This window comes from Lolium rigidum, chromosome 5, assembly GCF_022539505.1.
Source record: "Lolium rigidum isolate FL_2022 chromosome 5, APGP_CSIRO_Lrig_0.1, whole genome shotgun sequence".
Lineage (NCBI taxonomy): Eukaryota > Viridiplantae > Streptophyta > Magnoliopsida > Poales > Poaceae > Lolium > Lolium rigidum.
This window is the reverse complement of record NC_061512.1, coordinates 214,737,044-214,762,411: the sequence shown is the minus strand read 5'-3', so window position 1 is coordinate 214,762,411 and position 25,368 is coordinate 214,737,044. Positions and strand designations below refer to the sequence as shown.

Below are 25,368 nucleotides of genomic sequence, written 5' to 3'. Positions count from 1 at the left end.
CATGTCGCAGAAACAAGTGAATAGACACTCTAGGTACATGCGATCTTGCGGCACGTATTATGGAGCGGAGGGAGTACTTTAGATATTATCACCACCAACATATTCACCTAGACCAGTTCCCACCTCATAGGTGTTGCCCCGAGTGGCGGAGCCAGCCAACTTGTACAGCCTGGGCAAAATATAAAGACATGAATCTAACTATCATTTTTTTGCCAATGAAAACCATGTACACAACTATCAAATTTGTTAGTTTTTTTCCATTGAATTCCGTGACTGAGCCCGGGCAGCTGCCCCAGCTCGTCGGGGGTGGCTCCGCCACTAGTTGCCTCTTTTGCAGAGTCACATTACCATGTATATACATACATTATAAATTTATAATAGAGTGTAGTAATTGTAAGAACAAGATAATTTGGGATAGCCATGTGGCCCTCACGGTCAATCCGCTACTAATCTACAAGTGTCATGCGTAGAGAAAACCTAGACATCCTTGGCCTTTGTCGTCGCCACAATCATGCTTGTACCATTTATAATTACCGATGCTGTCACCATTTCCATCCGGCCTTACCCATTTGACTATCTTCTTGCCACCGACACTTCTATTCCACCTCACCGGCCCCACCCACCCCTAATTAACCGCCACCACCCCGACACATGGAATGGTAAGTGATCTCAGACCCCCTAGCATAAAATAAGGGTGTGGCACGACACATGGAATGTTAGGTGATCTCGAACGCCCGCGGATGGCTCTACCAATTTCTGATGATGGGCACATATAATAATTAATAGAGTGTAATTATTGTATGAACCAACTAAATATTTGGGATAGCCCCATGGGGTCCGTGTTGGAAGTTCCCTCACCGTCAATTCCGCTACTATTCTACAAGTGTCGTGCCTAGAGAAAACCTAGACATCATTGGCCTTTTTCGTCGCCACAATAATGCTTGTACCATTTATAAGTACCACTACCGCCACCATTACCATCTAGCCTGACCCATCTGACTATCTTCTTGCCACTGACACTACTAATCCCCCTCATCGGCCCCAACCACCCAACCTCCACATCACGACACATGTAATGCTAGGTTATCTCGGGCCCCTAGAATAAAATAATGGTGCGTGACCCCAACCACCGGGTATGGGAATTCGGCGGCACAATTGACTACGTTTTCAGCAACACCACCATCGTCTTCCCGAACCGCACCCTCCACATCCATCTCCAAATGGCTAGCTTGGGCAACATCATGACGGTGCGGGCACACACCGACTCGGTCTAGAACACGGGCACCACCATGCAGGGCTGCTCCATCGTGGTCGCACTAGAGCTCGCCGACAACACGAACTTTGCCACGCCCAACTACCTCGCCGGTCGTGGAAGCTATACTCGCGCACAGTGGTCACCGGTCCTGACTTTGCCAATTCCTCTAGTGAGGATGACGAAGTTGGAGGCATGACATAGGTTGACATAGTGCCCGTGTGTTATGTGTGGGCATGTTGCGGCTAGTTGATAGCACCTCCATCAATGAGTGGCAACACGTATCGATGGTGACCCTTTAGGGAGGTCGCCGACTAGGCAATGCATTTCTAGCACATAATCTAATGATCCTCTAAACGATGTGATCATGGAGAGATCCATAGTGGTGTCGTAGTCGGTGATCCATAGTATTACCAAATTTTATTATCACTGTTTCGTGATCGATGTGTCTATTGCGAGAAGGTAGCAGATCCACATCGGAGTTGTGGGCTTGTCCGCCGGGCACGGTGGGTTTGTCGTGCACCTAGTGTAGTAACCAACGTCAAGCCTAACAATCGTCTTGCCACCGACACTTCTATTCCACCTCACCGGCCCCAACCACCCTAACCACCACCAATCGACACATGGAATGCTAGGTGATCTCGGACCCCTAGCATAAAATAAGGGTGTGTGATGACAAATGGAATGCTAGGTGACCTCGGACATATGCGGATGGTTCTATCCGTTTCCACCGGGCATGCGACATCTACGACACTGTCGACTACATCTTAGGCAACACCTGTATCATCTTCTGGATTGCACCCTCCATAGAAAGCTCCAAATGGCTAGCTAGAGCAACACCGTGACGGTGTAGGGACACACCTAACTGATCTAGAACATGGTATCCCCGATGCAGGGCTGCTCCATTGTGGTCACGCCGGAGCTCGCTGGTAACACGACCTTTGCCGCGACCAACTACCTCGTCCGGTCGTGGAAGCTATACTCGCGCACGGTGGGCATCGGCCGTGATGCTGCAAACTCCTACAGTGAGGATGACGAACCTCGAGGCATGACATAGGTTGTTTCCCTAATAGACATAGAGTGTGTGTGCTATGTGTGGGTGTGTTGCGGTGGCAACATGTGTCGATGGTGACCCCTTACGGAGGTCGCAGGCTAGGCATTGCATGTCTAGCTCATAATCTAATGATCCTCAGATCACGCAGAGATCCATAGTGGTGTGGCAGGCGGTGATCCATAATATTACCAGGTTTTATTAGCACTAGGTCGTGTTCGAGGTGTCTATCGTGAGAAGATAGCAGATCCATAGCGAAGTTGTGGGCTTGTCCGCCGGTGTGGTGGGTCTATCGTGCGCCCAATGTAGTAACGAACGTCTAACATGTTTACCGAGTAGATCAAGAGTTTGCATGTGGAGAAGGGCTTTGTTAGTGGTTTAGCAATGTCAAATTATGTTCACCCACGCAACATATGTGTGGGGACGACGACATGGACAATGCTCGAATGACGACGATACACCTATATCGATCAACATTCTAAGGAGCACCACTTAATACGCCGAATGCGTTTTTTTTTTCTAAAGTAAAATCCATGACACCCTCCAAAATCACGGAAATTAACCCCAGAAATCATTTGAGAGGTTATTCTATCTTCTTTCATATTTAAGTGAATTCTGACCAGATTTATACTAGATTTGGATTTTACCTGAAACTTGTCTAGAAAATCCAGGATAATTATATTTCCTTTTTTTTTGACATGGGATAATAATAATTGTACTACTTCCTAAATCAACGTAGAAGGCCCTAAAATTTTGTACCATGTATGGCTAGTACTACTACTTTAGCTTTCGGAAATGGGCGGGAAAGAGGTTAGCCGAAGTAGAATAATCGTGGGTGGGAGTCCATAATCAAATTGGGCCAAAGTTGTGCCCGTAGGCCTTGTTTGGGTCACACGTTCGGTAATCAACAACCCTAATCCCCATTCTCCACTCGCCAATCCGCCGCCACTCCTCCCTCGCCGGCCGCCGCCACTCCTCCCTCGCCCGCCGCCGCCCCGAGCCTCCTCCCTACGACCCCACTTCCTCCCGCAATAGATCGACCACCACCGCCCCAGCGTCGGCCACGAGAGAGGCGGCGCAGCCCGGACCATGGCGTCGCGGCCTGCCTGATCGCCGGCGTGCGCGTGCACCATTGCGCGCGGCTCCGTCGATCACCTTGTCCGATGCAGTTCTCCACGCTGGCGAGGTGTCTCCGGCCACCAGGACGCGTCGGCCGCCAAGTCTCCTCGGCCTATGTCCTCCACGCGCTGGAAGGAGGGAACGGCGCTGTTCGGTGGTCTCCCCCAAGCCCGCAATTCCGGCAGCAGCTGCACCTGCTTCCTCCGCCTGACCGCCTGTGATGTCCCCGACGGACGGCGTCTCGTCCGACTCCTCCGTCCAGTCCAGAGACTTGCTGCGGGAGACCTCCACATCGTGGAGGATCAAAGCTCGATTTTTTGTCTGTATATATGCCAGCCTAAGGGCTCTAGTTGAGTCCTCTGTAATTAGGATGCACACCTATGTTTAGCAGCATTAGGCCTGTTCAGTGTTGGGTAATTAAACCATGATGCACGAAAAAGAAGAAGTAGCTACATTAGTGTTTGGTAATTAAACCATGATGCACCAACAAGATAAAATAGCGACATGAACATTGTTGATGTTAATTTCCAGTGCCTTGCCCTGAGAAATATGAGCTCTATTTTTTTGTATTATGGTGCTGATATCTTGCCTCATTTTAATTTCCAGGTTCTGGGAGTCTGCACGTGGCCAGGTGATGTCATTGCAAGGAACTGAAGGTAGGCGTCCATGGCATGAAGGAGCTTGCCCCAAGTCGCGAGCTGCGGAAGGCTGTCGTCCTCCATGCGCTGCAAGGAGGGCGTATCGGCGGAGGAGGAGGGGAATGGACCAGAGACTTGGTGCAGGATCAAAGGTCGATCCCCCCCCTCCTGTATGTCAGCTTAAGGGCTCCATTAGTGTCCTCTGTAATTAGGATGCACACCTCTGTTTAGCAGCATTAGGCATGTTTAGTGTTCGGTAATTAAACCAAGAATCCTAAAAGAAAACGTAGCTAAGTAGCAGCGGTGATGTTTATTTGTAGGAGAATGTATTTTGTATAAAAGTATTTCCATTATTTTTCAGTGCTTTGCTGTGAGAATATAAGCTCTGTTTTATTATGGTGCTGATATCTAGCCTCATTTTAATTTTGGGCTTCCTGGACGTCTGTGTGTGGCCAGTGATGCTATTGCAAGGAACTGAAGGAGGTGGGTTCAGAGGCGTCCACGGTGTGCAGCAGCTTGTCCAAGGCCCGCCGCGGCTACCTGGAGGATGCCGTTTCCGGAGATCATCGACATCAGCAACAAAGGTCAATTTTTTTCTCTTTGGTCGCCTATGGTTTTGGAAGTGATTATTTTGATTGTTGTTGAGGTATTGTGCCAATCGTTGGTGTGTGGTACAACATGTTGATATATTGTGTAAAACACTGAGCTTCATTTACTTGTTGCCGTACCTTTGTTCTGCCCGTTCATAATTCATTGCATATAGAAATAGAATTTTTAACCTGCTTTACTATTCAGCTAAATGAGTCTGTCTGCCCACTTATTGTATTTGTTGAAATGCAAATTAGCGCAATTGTTTCTTACATATAGCGCAGAAATTTGTAGAGGGCGAGAATCTCTGCATTTTTATGGTTAGCATTGAAACTTGATAAATTATTATGTTTCCGCAATTGTTGTTGCTCTGGCCATAACATTCAGTAGTGTACCCTTTCCTTTTTATTTTAAAATGGGATAAACACAACTACTCTTTCGTGATGCACATTGCAGAGCCATTGTGGTTCTGGGACCCAATGCGCTTTCAACAACTAACTAGCACATTTCTGGTAACTTCAATGTTTTGGTGCAACCCTTAAGCATCTTTGTGATAGTGATGTTGCTGTTATTTATGGTAGGAGGCATCTTATTTCACTCTGAACTTTCTTTTGACAGAAATGCCTGTTGGTGTTGCTTACTATCACGTGAATGCTATTAAGATTTCATACTTCTTCAATACTTCCCTCGACATATACGTAACTTCCTTTTCTTCCTGCCTTTTCAGATTGGTTGGCTATATCTTTCTTCGAGCCGCTGCCTGTTACTGATTTTGTTGGACAGCTTCAAAACACAGATATCCACTCGAGTTCACTCGCAGATGCTGAACGTGTCAAGGTATGCTTGGCTAATACTTTGTACTACTCATCATCATTCTATCCATCTGCTTTGATTAGAAAGAGCTGGTCTGTTTATTTAGCCAGTCATACCTTTATGTGAAAAGTGGTCCCCCCAGGCCCGCCATTCCGGCAGCTACTGTTCGCCGGACTCCTCCGCTGGTGATGTCCCCGATGGCCGGCATCTTCGCTGGATTCCGTGGACCAGAGACTTGGTGCAGGAGGCCTCCACGTCATGGAGGATCAAAGGTCGATTTTTTTCCTGTATGCCATCTTAAGGGCTCTCCATAAGAGTCCTCTGTAATTAGGATGCACACCTATGTTTAGCAGCATTAGGCCTGTTCAGTGTTCGGTAATTAAACCAATATGCATGGAAAGAAAAGAGGTAAGCCGAAGTAGAATAAAATAGCTCGGTGTAAATAATATGTTCTTGCTAAAAGTCGTTCCATTTTTTGAGTTTAATCAAATGTGCTTGCATGTATGGATGGCAACTTGTTTCAGTCAATGAAAATTGTTGTGCGTTGGCAATTTGGCAGTAGATGTGTAGGAAATAGTATGTGTTCAATTATTTGCTTGATGTTTGATATGCACAGGCAGTGATGAAAATCATGCATAATTTTCAGGTTGAAAGCATGTCGGAGGAGGTTATGAAGGGCGAGAACAGGCGTCGGAGTGGAACCGGGAGGAGGAGGTGTGGTGGCGAACACCATCAGCGACATCCAAAAGTGCAATGTGGAGGCGCTCAGGTAGTTGCGAATGGACTAGTGTACTGAGTGCGATTGTTTTAGTGTACGGAGCTTCCGTTTGTTCTTGTAGATTTAATGATTGAATTGGTTCTGTATTGGTTGGACAATAGTTCAAATGGTACCCTAAATCTTATTTTCTTTTCATGTCCCCTAGTGTTGTTTTTTGTTCATTGACACCATGATGTTCTTATTTGAAGATTTACATCTGATGCACGTTGTTCTGTCATACTTGAACTTTTGCTTAAACTATCATCCCCTTATTATTTTGTCGCATGGAAATGGTGTAGCATGATTCCAGTCTATGCCTAAGTTGTCGAATATTGGATGCTTAAGTTGTGTACATGTGCATTAGCGGCTGTTATTTTGGAGTCTATTATAAATATAAGCGTTTGCTTTTTGTTGAGCTGACCATGCTTTGATCTTACTCGAGGATAACTCGGAGGGCTAAACAATGAGAGCGGTGGCCTTGGTCTGACCCCATGTGTTTAGGCAAGATTCTGGTTCCTCTCTGTGATTTCTTACTCTTGTGCATGCAGTTGACCATGTAGCATCTCCACATGCCCATTGCTGTCCTGGAGTATCCAGTTCTGTGTCAACATAATTTATATGGTCTAGTAGTGTCACGGTTGTTGTTGTTGTTGCGGTTTGTATTCAAGTCGAAGGGGTTTTATTGAAGCGTGTGTTTCATTTTGTTGTTTTGCTACCAACAATCAATGAGATAAGTAGAGCCATTGCTAGGATTCGGTGAAGTTGAGGAAATTTTTGGGTTGATTTCTGGTAGTACTGGTATCATGCCGTTGCAGGTGCTAGTTGATATTCTCAGAATTTAACATGCTAGTCAAGCTGGACTGCGTGTTTGAATAAGATGAGATTCAGGTATGCCGCTTCAGGCTGATCGATCGAGTCGATCGTCAGCGTGGTCTTTAAAGACGTGGACGTGCATTCGGCCGCGCGCGTCGCCAGCTGGCCGGACGGGTGGCTCGATCCGATTCCTCCGGCGCGCGCGAGAGTACTACCTAGCTTTTTTTGAGGGAAAAAAAAAAGAAGAAAAAGGGGAAATGTCGCGACAGAAGTGTGCGCGATCATTCTTCGGCGTACTCGACGTGATTTTTTTTTTTTTTTTTTTTTTTTGTACTCGACGTGATTTGTTGGAAGCGCTCGATCAGCACACGAGAGATCATTCTTTTCTTTGGGTGGATGGTGAGAGTTTGCCCACGCGCGCGCTCCAATTAATGCACGTCTATTTTATTTTTAGGAGAGACGTCTAGATTAGGTGAATGGCCTCTCCACAGCTGTCGGCAGGGTGAGGAGCAGGAGGTACCTGTACATGCGCTTGCACCCGGAGGCCGAGATGGGATGCATGCTACGCCGTGTGGGCGTACGACGCCGCGCGCGTGGGCCGTCGCGTCCGCGGCAGAGCGGCTCAGCTCGAGCGACCTGTCGTCTCCAAGTTGATGTCAGGCGAAAGTTTCCTTGGCGCCATCAACGACACAAAGTTCGAGGGCCTCGCCGGCCGGTTCAACCTCACCAACGGCGAGCTCGCGGTGCCGGCCTTCGAGGACAACGGGAAGGAGAGGAGCCTCGGGTTCTGGACGCAGCAGCACGGGCTCAGCCGGCACCTAGGCCGCCGTTCCAAGGCATTGAACGGCGAGCTCAAGCCGGTGATCTGGCCGGGAGACTCGACGGAGCGGCCAAGTGGGTGGGTGCAGCCGACGATCGCGAGGAAGCTGCGGGTGGCGGTGCCGGGGAACGTGTCGGACAGCTACCGTCCGATCGTGCACCTTGACGTGGACCCGGTGACGAACCAGACGACGGCCGGCGGGTTCGTGATCGAGGTGTTCGAGGCGGCGGTGCGGCTGCTGCCTTACGCGCTGCCGTTCGAGTACGTCAGGGCCAAGTCCATGCCCTACGACGAACTCGTCGAAGCAGTTGGTAATGGGGTAAGTAGTTAGCTAACTAATCGATCTCCTTCATTTTGCTGTTACAATGTTTACTTATCATTACATTGTTCGTAATCAAGAGTTTTTACAATGCACGGTAAATATCGGGCATAGAACTGAAGTGGACTTCCGTAGCCATCTGATGGAATCATGGAAGTAACTGACCAGCATATAGACCATAGAATAACGGATGTATATGTGTGTGACTGAGCCGAATATTTGGACATAGCATTTTCAAATTTCTGTGCCTAATACTTTGACTAGGAAGAACATTCATAGCCATTAATTAAGCTAGTTGACCGTTGAACATTGACATTGTTGTTATCAACTTGGTTGCAATCATGCATGGACCAGAGGCTAGTTCAAAAAATGTCTCTATCGTAGAAGATCATACAACAACAAAAACAATTAAGCCAAATTGTAGGTAACACAAATATTTCGAACCTTGAAATGTCTAAAACTTCGGATTTTTCTTGGTCAAGCTTCATTCAATTTAGAGGGTTTTTGACTAAAATCGAACTCTGTTTGAATCTGGAACAAAATATGGAGGTGCCAAGTATCTAAGTACCCACCAAAACAACCAAAGTTTTGACTAAATTCCGAGCCCTGCAAACTACGAAGACTAAGATAAATACTTACTCCCTCCGTCCACAAATAAGTGGACGTGCAGATTTTTTCAAGACATGTTATCAAGTAAACAGACAGGTATATTGGAAACATGTAAACCAACATATCTCTCCTCTTTAATTATTTCACCTCCAATAAGTTAAGAGCATGTATAAAATGGAGATAACATGTGGTGAATATTATTAGGTTTGATTTTCGTGCGATGAGCGAGAAGCAATTTTTACTACTTTAAAATGCATTGGAAAGTTAGAAATACACTCTTTCAAAGATAAAGTTTGAGGCTAAACGTCCACTTATTTGTGGACAAAGGGTAGAAGGTTTTGTTGGTTCTCAGTCGACTGATAATTAAGTTAGATCTTAGTAAAATTTTGAGATGTTCCTCTTAGTAAAAAAGTTTGAGGCTAAACGTCCACAATTGATGTTCCTCTAGTTCCACATAGATTGCAATCGAGCATAAAATATTCACCAAGGCAAAAGTCATTTGTTTTATGTGTCTTTATATGTGCAGTGAATATGTTTTTTCTCTAGTTTGTTTTTAAAGAGTGTCAGTCTGCTTCAAAGTTCATTAAAAAGTTAGATCTGTAATTAACACCACCGGCCACTAGCCACTTGGTCCCATAGCGGCACGACCAAAGCACAATATGACGCGCGACCAACGTTAGTCCACTATGTCATGCTGACTATATCACGCCCATATACAGATCGACATACTGAACGTTTACACATCGTCTGAACGCATGCTGCACAACTTACCGAATCTGCAGTAGTATACTATAATACTACTTAGGGCATGAGCAATGGTGGCATACACAACTAGCTGCTCCATTAAAAAAGTTGTCAGAAGCAACATGATCAATTTTATCTCTTCAATGGAAGCTACTACTTTAGCCAGGAAAAAAAATAGAAGGGACCCCATAAATATGACACTATGTATCTCTTTCTCTCTCCAAAAAGCATGCTTTTTGGGCTTAAGATCCCACTTCTTGAAGAGGAGGCTGCCTCCTCATCCGAACCTACTTTGGACCACCCGAACCTAACTAAAGGTGTGAGGCAGTAGGTCTAGGGCAGTGCATTGGGCATGCCCTTACGAGCTTGTAGTAGGTGGCCGTGCATGTTGCTTATTTTAGGAATCGAATCACTCTACTGATTCATGGCTGGTGTTAAGCGATTGGCTACCTAAGTTCACTTAAGTATTTTAGCATTGTTCAGAGTCTGCATCAATATTAGCATTCCAACGTTTCAAAATTTTCCTAAGCAAACGAATTTTAAACTGAAATCTGTCAATAGGTTAGACAAGATGATGGGGAGTCCAGGTTTTATGCACCAGTTCTGTAAAACCCTCTTTTTTTTAGTCACCAATTTTCGAACTGAATTGTTTGATAGTGGGAACAGTTAGAGCACCGGTATAAAAAACCAAAGGAGTATGATATGTACGGCCATCACTTTTTTATTTCAATAAGGCTCAATTTGTTAATCAAGTCATTAAAAAGGTTAGACCAGTGTTGGTTGATATTTCCATTATTTTTTACTTTACTTTCCCTAATGAGATTAAAATCACCCCCAATTAGGGTAGGTCCTGACCAACAACTAAACACACCGTGGAGTTCATAAATGAAATCAACCTTATGCTCATCATAAGTGGACCCATATACAAAAAAGAATATCCAAATTTTTGCATCTCGTTTACATTTAATAATTCAAGAGACAGAAAATTCAAAAACATTAATAATGTCAAACATGTCGGTTCTAACACCAACAAGTATCCCCCAGCAGTTTGGACTGCTGGTAGACAGTTCCAAGTGAATGAATTCACTTCTCTATATGATTGTGGCTGAAACTGACCTTTCGTCTGGTACTTACGTTGTGGGTGTAATTGATATCTTCTGATATTAATATATTCCCTTTATCGAAAAATTTGCGTTGTGTGATGAATGATTTTGATCCAACATGATTGTGGGTAAACTGACCTTGCCGATCAACTCTCTTTCCGCAGACGTTTGACGCGGCGGTGGCAGACATCACCATCACCGCAAACCGGTCGACCTACGTGGACTTCACGTTGCCTTATGAGGCAACGGCCATCGCCATGGTGGTGGCAGTGCGCGACCAGCGGAGCAACAAACGGACGTGGGTTTTCCTCAAGCCGCTCCGTTACGACCTCTGGCTCGTCAGCGCCGTGTTCTTCCTCTTCACCGGCTTCGTTGTCCGGGCCATCGAGCACCGTGACAACGATGACTTCCGTGGTCCACCCTCCTACCAGGTCGGCACCCTCCTCTACTTCGGCTTCTCCACCCTCGTCTTCGCCCACAGGGAGAGCCTGAAGAGCAACCTGTCGCGGTTCGCCGTGCTGGTGTGGGTGTTTGTCGTGCTCATCCTGCAGTCCAGCTACATGGCAAGCCTCACGTCCATGCTCACAGTGCCGCAGTTGGAGCCGAGCGTCGCCGACTATGGCGCACTGCTGAGGGGCACGGAGAAGGTCGGGATCATGAATAACTCATTCGTGCTTAGGGCCATGACGGCGTCTGGTTTCCCGCAGGACAGGCTTGTGCGGTACCCGAGAGCACAGAGCTTCCATGAGGCGCTGCTCAATGGCAGCATCGGTGCCATCGTCAACGAGACGCCCTATCTCAGGATCTTCCTGAAGACCTACCGCGACAACTTCACCATGACCGGCCAACTCAACAAGACCGGCGGCTTTGGCTTCGCGTTTCCGAAGGGGTCGCCATACGTGACGGACTTGTCGCAGGCGATCCTGAAGCTCACGGAGAGCGATGAGATGAACATGATTGAGCGCAAGTGGTTCGGTGACCCGGACGAGGATGGTTCTCGCTGCGCAGGACGGCGGGCCATTCACGTCGGACAGCCTCGGCTTCGGCAGCTTCGGGGACTGTTCCTCATCACCGGCGTCACATCGATCCTCTGCTGCACGGTGCACCTTGTCGGGTTCGTCGCGACTAACCGTGGGGAGCTCGAGCCACACTTGTCCTGGAAGGGCAGGATCTGGAGGTTGGCCAAGATCTTCGATGACAAGGACCCCTCGTCGCACACCTTCAGGATCAAGGACGATGGTGGTTCCGTGGCTGGACGGACTGACACCGTCGCCTCCCCTCGTATCACGCACAGTGAGTTTGGCAGCCCGCTCAGCGCGCCGTACACCAGCGAGTGGTCAGTGGGGACAGCAAGCCCGGCGACTGGAGAGATCGAGCTTGCCGCCGGTGGCGAAGATAGGGTAGAAGTAGCTGACAGAGGACGGTAACTGATCACTGCCATTCTACAACTCCTTGCAGTCAAATGACAGTGGTTGTTTGATGCTCTGTGTCAATAGGGGATTGAGATGACGATGGACAGATTGAATGCATAAGTAAGCAGTGATCAATTACTGTAAACGGTAGATAAACAACTGTGACTGTATAGCAACATAAAAGTTGAGGAGCCACCTGCTTCGCTGGCGCTGTTCCACTTTTTCTAACAACAACCAATTCTAACTGCAAACCGATTACCGATCAAATCTTGCTAAACAGTTATTCGTCTGCTCGTGTTGTGCGCATTTTCCCTTGCTACGGAAGGGCCTTAACTTTGATCCCTGCACATCATCGTCTGCACGTATTGTGCGCACAGCCACTTCCATGCCACCCTCCTCCCTACCGCAACACGGCTCATACGATGGTGCTTTTCTTCCCAAGGAACTGACAGATGTTCTGTCATTCGTAGGCTGTGATTTGGCTTGTTACCCAGTTCTGCCAGCTGCAAGCTGAACCTTACTCCACAGCAGTATGCCATACTCAATGGCCATTGACTAACTGATTACCCCTTTTCTTGAGAAGAATTGACTAACCACAGTTATCTTAGCACCTAGGAGAGCCGTGTATGTTTCAAAACCAAACCTTCCACAGTTATCTAAGGTATCCTTGACTTCTTCCTCGCAATCCCATTTCTTAAGGATCAAAGATTCAACAGATGGAGGAAGTTATCAGGCTCATTCTTCTTCAGTTTGTCACAGGAAATTTCCTTGAATCTGCAGAGCCATCACTTCAAAGCCCAGGTATCATTCACTTTATACATTTATAAATATAGAATGATAGGTACTTCAAGAAGATAGCCCGAACAGACAGTTGACATTATAGCTCAGAGCTGACCAAGACTTGGTTAGAATAATGCCAATGAGAACGATTATTGCTCTGTGAGTGCGATAAATAATAAGAATCATAACTATAAGAGACTATGCACTGGCCCCATACATCCTGTAGAAACAGCTCGAGGATGGACACAGCAGCTAAGACCACCTTGTTGTTGTTGTTGCCGTTCCTCAGCTTCAGTGTTGCTCAAAATGTAACACAAAGTGGAACGGGAATACTCAATGTTGGAGCTATCCTCGATCTGCAGTCTCTGGTGGGCAAAATAGCACGTACTAGCATTCTGATGGCTATGGAGGATTTCTATGCAGTCCACAGGAATTATACAACAAAGCTGGTTCTCCACATCAGGGATTCCAACGGAGACAATATCCGAGCTGCATCAGAAGGTACATATAAAAAACTGTGAACATCTAAAAAAAAAATTGTTGGACACAATAAATTACTGTTAAATTGGATTTCTGTGATAAGGCCAAATTCTACACAGTTCAAATTCTGTTGCAAAGTATATTGATAACCGATTATACCAAAACATTTCAGAACTTCTTTTTACCAAAATTAAATAAATCGTAGAAATAGATTTTATCTACAGTGAAATGAATCAAATAAACAGTGCATTTTTCCTTAATTTCATTACTACACTTATATTGCTACACTTTTCTAGTGCCACTGCAAGTCTGAAACAAATTAAGGGGTTTTACGAAATAGCCCCGAAATGGAAAACTGTTTTTTCGAGGAAACGCCAAGCTTGCGTTTTAATATATCGAAAAGGTAGAGTTTTACAGGCCTAAGAAAAGGCCACCAGCAACCAAGATAAAACAGCAAAAACACACCCAGGTTAATAAAGAAAATAGGGGATTAGTGGGCATCCCAGTCTGTAGGTAAGCAAAGCCTTAGGCAAGAGGCGCCGGGGAAGACCTGTATGCATCAATTGATGCAGAGGCAGGGGATACCCCATTTCCAAAAAAAAAAAAGAGGCGTGGGCGAAAACCCAAAGCTTAGCATCATCCTTGATTTGTCTAAGCAAAGAGGTATTGCAGGCGTGTGTGCCTTCGAAGGTGCAGGCATTGCGATGCTTCTAAATCATCCAAGAGGTAAGCAAGACCATTGAAGCGGCGCCCTTGCGTCGCCGGAGCAAGGCGGCCGGAAGGGAAACTGAAACCAAGCAAGAACATCAGCCCAGACCTGCCAAGAAAAGGACAAATGTGAATCTGTTGGATTAAACTATAGGCACTTTCCCATGAACATGAGTTCTTGATATATTTATATTACTAAATATATGAAACCAGTACTTTAAAAGCAATGATCATAGAGCCCAAGTCATTATACTGAGCTATAACACCATGGCTCGGCTAATGTTTATAAATGCACCAAATATCTTGGTTTCTTCAAATCATTTCTTTTTCTTAATTGGATCGCGCAGCTGCGGACCTTCTGGAAAACTACTCTGTAGGGGCCATCATCGGTCCACAAAAATCTTCAGAAGCAACTTTTGTGTCTGATATTGGGAACCACAGTAAAGTCCCTGTTATCTCCTTCACAGCAACGAATCCCGCTCTTTCATCTGGTAATGTGCCATATTTTTTGCGAGCAACTCTAAGTGATGCTGCTCAGGTAAATAGCCTTGCTGCTCTCATTAAGGCATATGGCTGGAGAGAAGTGGTGCCCATCTATGAGGAGACAGACTTTGGCAGGGGCATTATACCTTACCTGGTTGATGCCCTCCAAGAGTTTGGAGCTTCTATGCCATATCGCAGTGGCATCTCTCAATCAGCAAACAGTGACCAAGTTGAAAACGAACTATACAAGCTAATGACAATGCAAACAAGGGTTTACATTGTGCACATGTCATCAGCTACTGGCTCCATTCTCTTCACAAAGGCCAAAGAGTTAGGAATGATGAATGAGGGATATGCGTGGATTTTGACAGATGGGATAGCAAATATTGTTAACTCACTGAACCCCTTGGTTCTTGACGCAATGGATGGTGCATTGGGTCTGAGATTCTATGTGCCTAGATCAAAGGAACTTAGTGATTTTACTAGAAGATGGACTATGAGGTACAAACAAGAAAACCCAAATGATCGACCAACGGAGCCAAGTATTTTCGGGCTCAGGGGTTATGACACTATTTGGGCTTTGGCACAAGCAGCAGAAAAGGTAAGCATGACCAATGACATGTCTCAGAAGCAGCAACACAGGAAAAACTCGACGTGTCTTAGAACTTTGGGTGTGTCAACAATTGGTCCAAAACTCCTGGATGCAATCTCACGGAACAAGTTCAGAGGCTTAAGTGGCGATTTTGACATTACAAGCAGGCAATTGCCATTCTCCATATTCCAGATAATTAATGTGGTTAGAAGAGAGTCAAAAGAAATAGGTTTCTGGACAGCAAAGAATGGAATTGTGAGGAATTTGAATCAAAATGGATTCAAACACACCTATCTAAACTCTATACCTGATCTCAATCCAGTTTTTTGGCCAGGAGAAGTGCATGTAGTTCCTAAAGGCTGGCAAATTCCCACTAATGGAAAGAAACTCCGAGTAGGTGTGCGGACAAGTGGATATCCTGAGTTTATGAAGGTGGAAAGGAATCCACTAACCAATGCAACAACTGCCACTGGGTATGCAATTGATGTATTTGAAGAGGTGTTAAAGCAGCTCCCATATGCAATTACTTATGAATATGTAGCATTTGATAGTGCACAAGGAGTAAGCAATGGTAGCTACAATGATTTTGTCTACCAAGTTCAACTTGGGGTAAGAAATTTGGTTTCCAATTGCAGAAATTGGGCATGCTCCTTTTTAATTTTACTAATTTTACTAGTCCCATCAGTACAATTTAATCATGTTTTAGCAAACTTATTTAGTCTGAAATTATAACTCATTTTGTTTTCTAGGCAACAATTTCCACCAATTAGTCTAACTGAATGTTGATTGGTAAAAATATTAGATAGGTGGGTATAGACTATAGAACGGATAATTATGTGAAAATCGAAGGCATCACCTCCCTCCTTGTATGTGTGTATCGCCGAAGGACTGAATGCATGGATTGTTACTAATTATTACTAACTATATGATCCTACCAGTTAAGGTACAAACTAACTAGATGCATGCCCGAAACATAGATGACAGTATTAGTACTTTTTTAGATTATTATGATAGAAGTGATTGTTTGCTGATGGTTTCGACGAGCCCTTAGAATTCACAATTTTAGCTTGAGTAGTATATTGAGCATGTAATCAATGATTGAGAGACATGGCTACGGACTTATGCAGCAATAAATGATATGCTTGCAGGTATACCAAATAGCAATTGGGGATATAACCATCAGGTATAATAGAACTTTCTATGCTGACTTCACACTGCCTTACACTGAATCTGGAATAGCAATGATTGTGCCAGTCAAGGACAACACGAGTAAGGATACATGGATATTCTTGAAGCCATTAACTACTGACCTGTGGATTGGAAGCATCGTGTTCTTCATATTCACAGGTGCTGCCATCTGGCTATTGGAGCGACGAATTGACAATACTGAACTGACAGGCTCCATTTCCCGCCAGCTCGGGATAGCAATATATTTCCCCATCTTTGTAGATAGTAAGTGACGATGTCATCAAATATATTAAATGTTCTTTTTCCATACAAAAATTGCATTTTCCACATAATAGAGTCTCAAACAGGATAATTTAGGAATTTCTTAATAAGTTTTCCTTGTTTTCAAAAAAAAATAACCTGAACGAGCAGGAACCAGTAAATAACTAGGTAATATGTTTTTCATGTCTTATACCACAAGTCTAGGAGTACAGAACGTAATGAGTAGCTGCGACAGAGAGGTTGTTTTGACCAGTAGCCTCACTGTCCTGGAGCCTACTGTTTAGGGGGACGTAGCTCACCTTCTCAACACGGTCCAGGTGGAGGCCCGGGAGTGGGCAAAAGCAGGAGTGAGGGGTCTCCCCGCCCATGTCTACTTCCGGCTGCACCACTTAGTGTCTAGGGGGCATCGTATTGTACAATAGTGACCCACTTGCATCTCTATTGTAATTCCAAGTGTTATCCTTCCGTGGACTTCTACATAACTCCCTTTTCTATCAATGCATCGAGACGCAAAGCTTTTGCGTTTTTCTCAGATAAAAAAGGTACCCAGAGCCATGATCCAGGTAGTTCAGGGTTGGAATAACAGATGTGCTTCTCTGACCAACTGACACAACTCGCTCACTGACCATGACCAAAATCCAAAATAGCACCTATGTGGACACACTTGCTAAAATAACACTCAGTTTGTTCAGAGTTAGACTCGATAGCTTTATGTGCAAATGATAGAGAAAAGTGACCAATAATTGTGACCCTCTTGCCCCTAACAGTTATTCCGGATACACAATGCACTTACTTGGCCTTCTTCCCATTCACCTGACAAATTCGTATTCCCATTAATCTCCAATTCTCTACATTGCATTCCCACACAAGAATGGGCCAAAAAACAATGCAAGTTTCTTGCTGCTGCTGTGGATGGAGCAACACCGGGCAGCACACATACTTCTCCTGCAAGGAGAAGGGGGGTGCAGGGGATGCTGCCAAGGATCAGTTTCTGGGGAAGGGCAGAGGCCTCAGGGGAAGAGGCACTGCAGGGGATGGGGCTACACTGGCCAGAAAACAATGCAAGTTTCTTCTGCTGCTGTGGATGGAGCAACACTGGGTAGCACACCAACTTCTCCTGCAAGGAGAAGGGGATGCTGCTGACAGCGCCGAGGATGAAAGAGTTGCTTGGGACGGGCAGAGGCCTGAAGGAAAGTATGGGGTGACACTGGGAGGACGCCTGCCTTAACACGCGGAGGGAGGGAGGGGGGGGGGGCACTAGTTCAGGTAGTTCAGGGAGGAGGGGGATGGGGAGCCAGGTACAGACTGCAGCAAGAAAAGTTGTGGATTCAGGATTCAGCTTTACACATGGTGCTTTAGGTAAGACAACAATGGAACAAGAAACAAACTGCATTTTTTGTTTGCATACAGAAAATATGGTGGATACGCAAGTGAAATGAATGGAGACAAAACAGTGGAGGTTAAGTGCCTAACAGAGGACGAACTGAGTGTTATTTCTGCAAAATACCAATGACTTGATTGTATAAAGACAATTTCCTATATTCAAAACCTGGTGCTTTGTGACTATTTATCTAGTGCTTCGTGAAATTACTCAATGTACATTCATGGATTTTTTTTCTCAGTATATAAATGAAGGAATCTATCATACAAAGAGTAAATTTAGCATTCATTATCGATTTGAAGTTGCTCATACATGGTTATTCATTTTGCAGAGGAGAGGGTGCAAAGTATTTTGTCTAGATTGGTTATCATTGTATGGTTTATAGTTTTACTCGCTATTACGTCAAGTTATACAGCCAGTTTATCATCGCTACTTACTGTGCAGCAACTTCAACCGACAGTAACTGGTGTTCATGAACTCCTTAGGAAAGGAGAATATGTAGGATATCATAATGGTTCTTATGTAGGGGACCTATTAGAACAGATTGGTTTTGACAGAAGAAAGATCAGGTCCTACAATAATCCAGATGATTTTGCCGATGCACTCTACAAAGGGAGCAAAAATGGTGGTATTGCTGCACTCATACATGAAATTCCATATATCAAAATATTCCTCGCTACGCATTGCAAAGGTTACACAATGGTTGGGCCAATTTACAAGTCTGAAGGGTTTGGCTTTGTAAGTTAGCTACACCACATACATGTCAGTACATTATATTTTTTTACCTCTAAGTATAAATTCTAGGAAATATATACTTGAAAACTGCTTAGGCTTAAAGAAAAATGACCAATTCATAAAGGAAGATACTTATCAAAACGTAGAACACATATGGAAATACGTGCATACATTAACAAAGTTGCTGCATGACCAATGCACACAGTGCTAAGATCCAAGATGAGAAGCAAACAAGTGCACTCAACAAAGCTATGTCTGGTATGAACTCATCATTCTGCACAACTATGTACCACAATTCGAACTTACAAAGACTTTAAGTAACTTACACTCGAAGAAATTTTCTTTGCCAAGTAACTTATAGTAACAAAAACTATTGGAAGTGTTGTTAAGTTTGTACTATATGGTGCACATTGTTTGTACAACAAACTTAATAGGGGCATGGAAGTTCTAACTTCTGAACATATAGGTACATTGGACTAGGAAATTTGCAGCAAACACCATAAATTTGGTACTACAATAAAACTTACCGAGTAAGAGATCCACTATAAGCTAGGCACTTAGGCAATAGAGAGACCTATCACCAAGACACCAACAGAAATTTCATATCCTAATTTGAATGACAAGGAGAACCTTAAAACAAAAAAATCAGCAACGGTACATATCTTTTAAAAGGAAAGGCAAAGGGTTACTATTTACTGAAATTTATGTTCCTTCCAATGTCGAAAAAAACCTTGAGCATTAAATGATGGTATATTGCTCTTCATAACATTATTCTGAATATTTTTCATGTTTGAACTTAACAAGTATTTACTAGATCACCCTAATAATGTGTCAATACATGTTATAGAATATGGCTAGTCTCATAGAGCCTCTTCAAATGCATATCAGATTCTATCAACTAAACATCAAAACAACATCTTCTCCAGAAAAACATAACTCACAAGCACTTGTTTGCAAAAACTACAAAGTGCAGTAAGTAACATGCGATTTATTTACATTAACTACATTTTTTTTTGAATTTAAGAAGAATCTTAGAATAAACAACTATGCAATTTATTTGACTTACTATATTTTTTCTTGCAAAAATTATATGAATTCTTATGTTATACTACTTCTTTAGGCATTCCCCAAGGGATCCCCTCTGGTCTACGACTTTTCAAGGGCAATCCTCAGCATAACAGAGGGAGATGCCATCATTCAGATGGAAAGGAAATGGATAGGAGACCAACCTTCCTGTCAGAATGACGGTGCCATCATCGGCTCCAGCAGATTAAACTTCAAAAACTTTTCAGGATTCTTTCTACTCACGGGAATTGCTTCAACTTCTGCCCTTTTGATAGCCCTGGTGATGTTCTTCTACAAGAAGCACAAGATAAGGAATAGTACAGGGCCCGATCAGATTCAGATAGAATATGACGCAGAGTATATAAATGAACGAACTCAAGAAAGGACTACAGAATCTAACCCGTCCCAGAACATGCAGTTAACTGTACCAGATGATTCAGATAGCTACGCCTGCCAACAAGAGATGGAAATATCCAGAGAACTAAGTCCTAGTTCAGAAGTGCAAACAACTCCCGATTTTACACCTCATGGAACATCAAGCAATGGTTTGTAGCGCCATGCTAATCAGCTATATTCAGGTTCTCAAGTCTGCTGAATGGGAGATTTGATAATAAGCCCTCCAATTCATCTGCCTTTGACCATAACCCCTCTTCTTCGTTGGTATGGATAATAAGCCCCCTGTTTATAATAACCCCTCCAGCTCGCCTGGCCGCATACGTCTGGTCATATGTTGTTGTTTTGTGTATAATTGTGTGCCTAGTATATACGAATGCTAACAGTAATGCTTGCTACCTGCATGTCAATGCAACTGTAAGTTTATTATGTATTCTCATTTTACTCAGGTTCCAAGTGTAAATCAACAATCTATCAGCGTAAGTCAGGGTAATCCAAGGAACTACCAAAACATATAGATTATAGATTTTGAAGATAAACTTTATCATCTACTCTTTTTATGTTCAATTTCCATACCACTTTCAGAGAGACAAGCATAACAAACTTGTCATGAGCACGTGGTGATCAATGATTACCGGTGTAAAACACAAAGGCTGGTTCAAATTCAGCCTCCATTTAATAATAAGTGACAGACCACTCGAAAAAGAAAAGTATTTTAGGCAGGATAACCTGAACTGCAATTTGGCACCTGTGCACTGTGTCGCTTCTCGAGGCCATCTCAAAGCATCATCCCCTTTCCTTACAGATTCAACCATGAACACTCTACAGCTTTTCTCAACCTGAAGCAATGCTCACATATATTGATCAGGGGTAAAGAACCCAAAAGTCAGCAAACCAAAGTTAGTGAATTTCAATCTCAATCGAATGCTCACATTGTACAACAGTGTGTGCAGTAAAATCTCGTAGGGTGAAATAGGAAGGGCTGAAATCTCCACTACGCTCACCTCGCCTCCCGTAAGTTCCTAGGAGTGGAGGAATCCTCATCGCTCGCCCAAGCTGCGGGCATGCCGTCGCCAGCGGAGGAATCCTGATCTCCGTGGGGTTTCCCGCGACCTCCGGTGGTCAGGCCGACGGCGGCCGCCGCCGCTCCTCCAAACTCGGAAGGATGCGGCTTCCCTGCTCGAAGAGCGGCGACATTTTTGCACGGCCGGTGTGGGCTAGCACTTGGGAATGGGCCCGGGCCCCGGGGTGAGTGTTTGTCGTGGAATGATTCAGCTGGGCTCAAACCGGGTACGTTGCATTTCTCAAAAACAAATCTTGTCAAGAAAAAAATGCTTGGCAAATCCTCCAATGCAACGGGCTGGCCCACCAAGCTTGCAAGTGCAGCGACCAAAGACACCGGAGAGGATGAAGATGCCGCAGCGACGACTGCGAGGACCTCGCCGCCAACAAGGGTTGTGGCATCGATTACTAGGCGAGGAATGGACCTCACCGGAGACGGAGACGAAGTGGCTTGTTGCGGCACTGTGGGCGGAGCTGAGGAAGAAAACTTAGGACTTAGGGTGGGGTGGGGGTGCGAGTGCGGGGAGCTTGCCGGCGGTAGGATCTTAGGTTTGGGTGTGGGATGCGGGGGAGCCGGCCAGAGATGGAGGTGGGGGTTGACAGCATCGGGCACCTTAAAAGCAGGGTTTCCCCTCAATATATAGAGGTGGAGATGCAATCTTGGCCATAGAATAGATTTCCCTTTGATTCAAGGACTCTTGGGCACATCTACAACCTTCCTAGGACTCTCATATGTTCTTTATGAGCTCATAAAGTTGTGGCTTGACCGAATCCATCAAGTATGCCAAGATTTTGTGCCAATCATGTCACCAATTTTCAGAATCCTAAAACTGTTTGTCCTCCGCAGTAATATGGCCGGACAGGAGAACTCGGAGTCCAATTGGGGCGAGTTTTATGTCTAAAACAAAGCTCATAAAATTCCCCACAACTTTGTCAATTGGCACGTTTTCATTTTGACGTTGTCTTCAGGGTCTACCGTGGCGATGGCGATCTTCAAGAAAAGTTCTGCCTGGACAGATTCCGGGAAACTCTAGATTTCACCATAATTACCGGTTTCCTTCCATATTTTCCTATTTCCTACACAAAAAAGTATAAAACAACAACTTGTGCACTTTTGCAACTATTAATATGTTAGTACCAATAAATATACTAAAGTTGCATAATAAAATGATTTTGACACAATAAATTACAAAGTTTATGTATGCATTTTACATGCATCACCCTCCCGCGGAGTCGGGGCTAGCCATGCTCAGTGGGCGGGGGAGGGCACACCGTGGTAGCCACAGCCGCGTCCCCTCCTACCGCTGCGCCAACAACTGAGCATGCCTCGTGTCCTTCGTCGCGCCCCTGCATTCCGTTGGGAGCGATCGGATCACCAGCAGCACCACGGAACATCCCTTCAGCTCCGTTGTCGGGATGGTTGCGCCTCCTGCGCAAGGCGGGAAGGGCTCGGTCCATGGCGCTTGACAGGATGAACTAAAGATGAGGTTGTGTGAGAAGGATGGAGTGGGAAGGGGGAAGCCTCGACTCTCTTTATAGCTTGGCGAGGGAGGGGCAAGGTGGTTCCCCTTCGCCTCTGCGCGCGGTGCAACTACGAAGTATCACGGAGAAGGAAATTTTGGTGGGACCGGGTGAAGCGGGCAGTCAATGTGCCTGCTCCGTCCCCTCGGTTCTCCCGTGCACTCAAGTGCACTGCGCCGAGCGACACATCCCCGAAGACCTCCCATTGGCCATGGATCCACGCGCTCGAGAGAGGTTGTATCCTAATGACTCTATCCCGGAGGCCCCGGGGCTAGCGGGGGGAGGGGTATTGGACCACTGATGGCACGGGAGCCGCTGGGACGCTCCTGGGGGCTGCTGTCGACGGGATAAGAATCAGCGTTCCTATCCTGCCGTGCGCGTGGGTGGACATATGATGACCCACAAGTATAGGGGATCGCAACAGTCTTCGAGGGAAGTAAAACCCAATTTATTGATTCGAAACAAGGGGAGCCAAAGAATATTTGTAAGCCTTAACAACGGAGTTGTCAATTCAGCTGCACCTGGAAACAAACTTGCTCGCAGTAGTTTATCAGTAGCAACAGTTTTATGGCAGTAGCAGTAGTGAAATATAAGCAGCAGTGTGATGACCCACAAGTATAGGGGATCGCAACAGTCTTCGAGGGAAGTAAAACCCAATTTATTGATTCGACACAAGGGAAGCCAAAGAATATTTGTAAGCCTTAACAGCGGAGTTGTCAATTCAGCTGTACCTGGAAATAGACTTGCTCGCAATAGTTTATCAGTAGCAACAGTTTTATAGCAGTAGCAGTAGTGAAATATAAGCAGCAGTGTAATAAAGACAGCAGTAGTGATTATAGTAAACAACAGGATTAAAATACTGTAGGCATAGGGATGGATGAACGGGCGCTGCATGGATAAGATAACTCATGTAATAATCAAGGCTATGCATTTGCAGATAATAATAAAACGGTATCCAAGTACTAAACAACCATATGCATGTGTTCCGTATATAGTCGTACGTGCTCGCAATGAGAAACTTGCACAACATCTTTTGTCCTACCAGCCGGTGGCAGCCGGGCCTCTAGGGAAACTACTGGTAATTAAGGTACTCCTTTTAATAGAGTACCGGAGCAAAGCATTAACACTCCGTGAACACATGTGATCCTCACATCACAGTCTTCCCATCTGGTTGTCCCAATTTCTGTCACTTTGGGGCCTCAGGTTCTAGACAGCAATATGTGTATACAACTTGCAGGTAAGATCATAAAATAATGAATATCATCATGAATCAATAACATGTTCAGATCTGAAATCATGGCACTCGGGCCCTAGTGACAAGCATTAAGCATAACAAGTTGCAACAATATCATCAAAGTACCAACAACGGATACTAGGCACTATGCCCTAACAATCTTATGGCTATTACATGACAAATCTCATCCAATCCCTACCATCCCCTTCAGCCTACAGCGGGGGAATTACTCACACATGGATGGGGGAATCATGGATGGTCGATGGAGAGGTGTCGGTGGTGATGATGGCGATGATCTCCTCCAATTCCCCGTCCCGGCAGGGTGCCAGAACGGAGTTTCTGATCCCGAGATTGGGTTTCGCGATGGCGGCGGAGTTCTGGATGTCTTCTGGAAAAGTGGTCGAACCCCCTCGCGTTTTTAGGTCATATGCCTTAAGTAGTCCAGAGGAGAGTGATACGTCTCCAACGTATCGATAATTTCTTATGTTCCATGCTACTTTATTGATGATACCTACATGTTTTATGCACACTTTATGTCATATTTATGCGTTTTCTGGAACTAACCTATTAACAAGATGCCGAAGAGCCAGTTGCTTGTTTTCTCGCTGTTTTTGGTTTCGAAATCCTAGTAAAGAAATATTCTCGGAATTGGACGAAACTTTCGCCCGGGGTCCTATTTTTGCACGAAGCTTCCGGAAGACCGAAGACCTAACGAAGTGGGGCCACGAGGCAGCCAGGGGGTGGCCGGCGCGGCCCGGGCCCCGGCCGCGCCGACCTATCCCCCGGGCCCCTCGTGTGGCCCCTCGCGTTGACCCTCCGCCTACTTAAAGCTTCCGTCGCGAAAACCCCGGCACCGAGAGCCACGATACGGAAAACCTTACGGAGACGCCGCCGCCGCGAATCCCATCTCGGGGGATTCGGAGATCGCCTCCGGCACCCTGCCGGAGAGGGGATTCATCTCCCGGAGGACTCTACACCGCCATGGTCGCCTCCGGAGTGATGAGTGAGTAGTTCACCCCTGGACCATGGGTCCATAGCAGTAGCTAGATGGTCGTCTTCTCCTTGTTGTGCTTCATTGTTAGATCTTGTGAGCTGCCTAACATGATCAAGATCATCTATATGTAATTCTATATGTTGTGTTTGTCGGGATCCGATGGATAGTGAGTACTATGATTATGGTGATTATCAATCTATTGTTCATGTGTTGTTTATGATCTTGCATGCTCTCCGTTACTAGTAGAGGCTCTGGCCAAGTTTTTACTCTTAACTCCAAGAGGGAGTATTTATGCTCGATAGTGGGTTCATGCCTGCATTTACACCGGGACAGTGACGAGAAAGTTCTAAGGTTGTGTTGTGCTGTTGCCACTAGGGATAAAACATTGATGCTATGTCTAAGGATGTAGTTGTTGATTACATTACGCACCATACTTAATGCAATTGTCCGTTG

General features: G+C 45.2%; 2 protein-coding genes and 1 pseudogene across 6 annotated transcripts; all 3 read left to right on the top strand.

The window, feature by feature from the left end:
* The first annotated feature begins 4,086 nt into the window (after window positions 1–4,086).
* LOC124651155 lies at window positions 4,087–6,601 on the top strand. 5 transcript variants are annotated; one of them, XM_047190287.1, is made up of 6 exons: window positions 4,090–4,212; window positions 4,490–4,644; window positions 5,376–5,485; window positions 5,592–5,733; window positions 6,108–6,293; window positions 6,471–6,601. In XM_047190287.1, exons 1-5 carry the CDS (start codon window positions 4,143–4,145, stop codon window positions 6,255–6,257), a joined length of 627 nt encoding a protein of 208 aa, XP_047046243.1. In that variant the 5' UTR covers window positions 4,090–4,142; the 3' UTR covers window positions 6,258–6,293; window positions 6,471–6,601. The 5 variants fall into 5 exon arrangements, with proteins under 5 accessions (XP_047046247.1, XP_047046243.1, XP_047046242.1 ...); XM_047190291.1 differs by having other exon boundaries at window positions 4,087–4,212; window positions 4,517–4,644; window positions 6,108–6,601; XM_047190286.1 differs by having other exon boundaries at window positions 4,091–4,212; window positions 6,108–6,601.
* Window positions 6,602–7,507: 906 nt separating this feature from the next.
* On the top strand, window positions 7,508–12,183 carry LOC124657060 (annotated as a pseudogene).
* Window positions 12,184–13,057: 874 nt separating this feature from the next.
* LOC124653303 (glutamate receptor 2.8-like) lies at window positions 13,058–20,392 on the top strand. The gene is made up of 5 exons (XM_047192375.1): window positions 13,058–13,319; window positions 14,354–15,690; window positions 16,230–16,533; window positions 18,243–18,649; window positions 19,767–20,392. The coding sequence occupies exons 1-5, from the start codon at window positions 13,058–13,060 to the stop codon at window positions 20,262–20,264; spliced, it is 2,808 nt and encodes a 935-aa protein (XP_047048331.1). The 3' UTR covers window positions 20,265–20,392.
* The last annotated feature ends 4,976 nt before the right edge of the window (window positions 20,393–25,368 follow it).

Excerpts from the sequence above, each read along its gene's own strand:
- LOC124651155 (XM_047190287.1), top strand. The coding sequence starts at position 4,143 with ATGCGCTGCAAGGAGGGCGTATCGGCGGAGGAGGAGGGGAATGGACCA. Across the intron at positions 4,213-4,489 it reads GACTTGGTGCAGGATCAAAG|GCTTCCTGGACGTCTGTGTG; the intron begins GTCGATCCCCCC and ends TTTTAATTTTGG. Across the intron at positions 4,645-5,375 it reads CATCGACATCAGCAACAAAG|ATTGGTTGGCTATATCTTTC; the intron begins GTCAATTTTTTT and ends CTGCCTTTTCAG.
- LOC124653303 (XM_047192375.1), top strand. The coding sequence starts at position 13,058 with ATGGACACAGCAGCTAAGACCACCTTGTTGTTGTTGTTGCCGTTCCTC. Across the intron at positions 13,320-14,353 it reads TATCCGAGCTGCATCAGAAG|CTGCGGACCTTCTGGAAAAC; the intron begins GTACATATAAAA and ends TGGATCGCGCAG. Across the intron at positions 16,534-18,242 it reads TTTCCCCATCTTTGTAGATA|AGGAGAGGGTGCAAAGTATT; the intron begins GTAAGTGACGAT and ends TTCATTTTGCAG.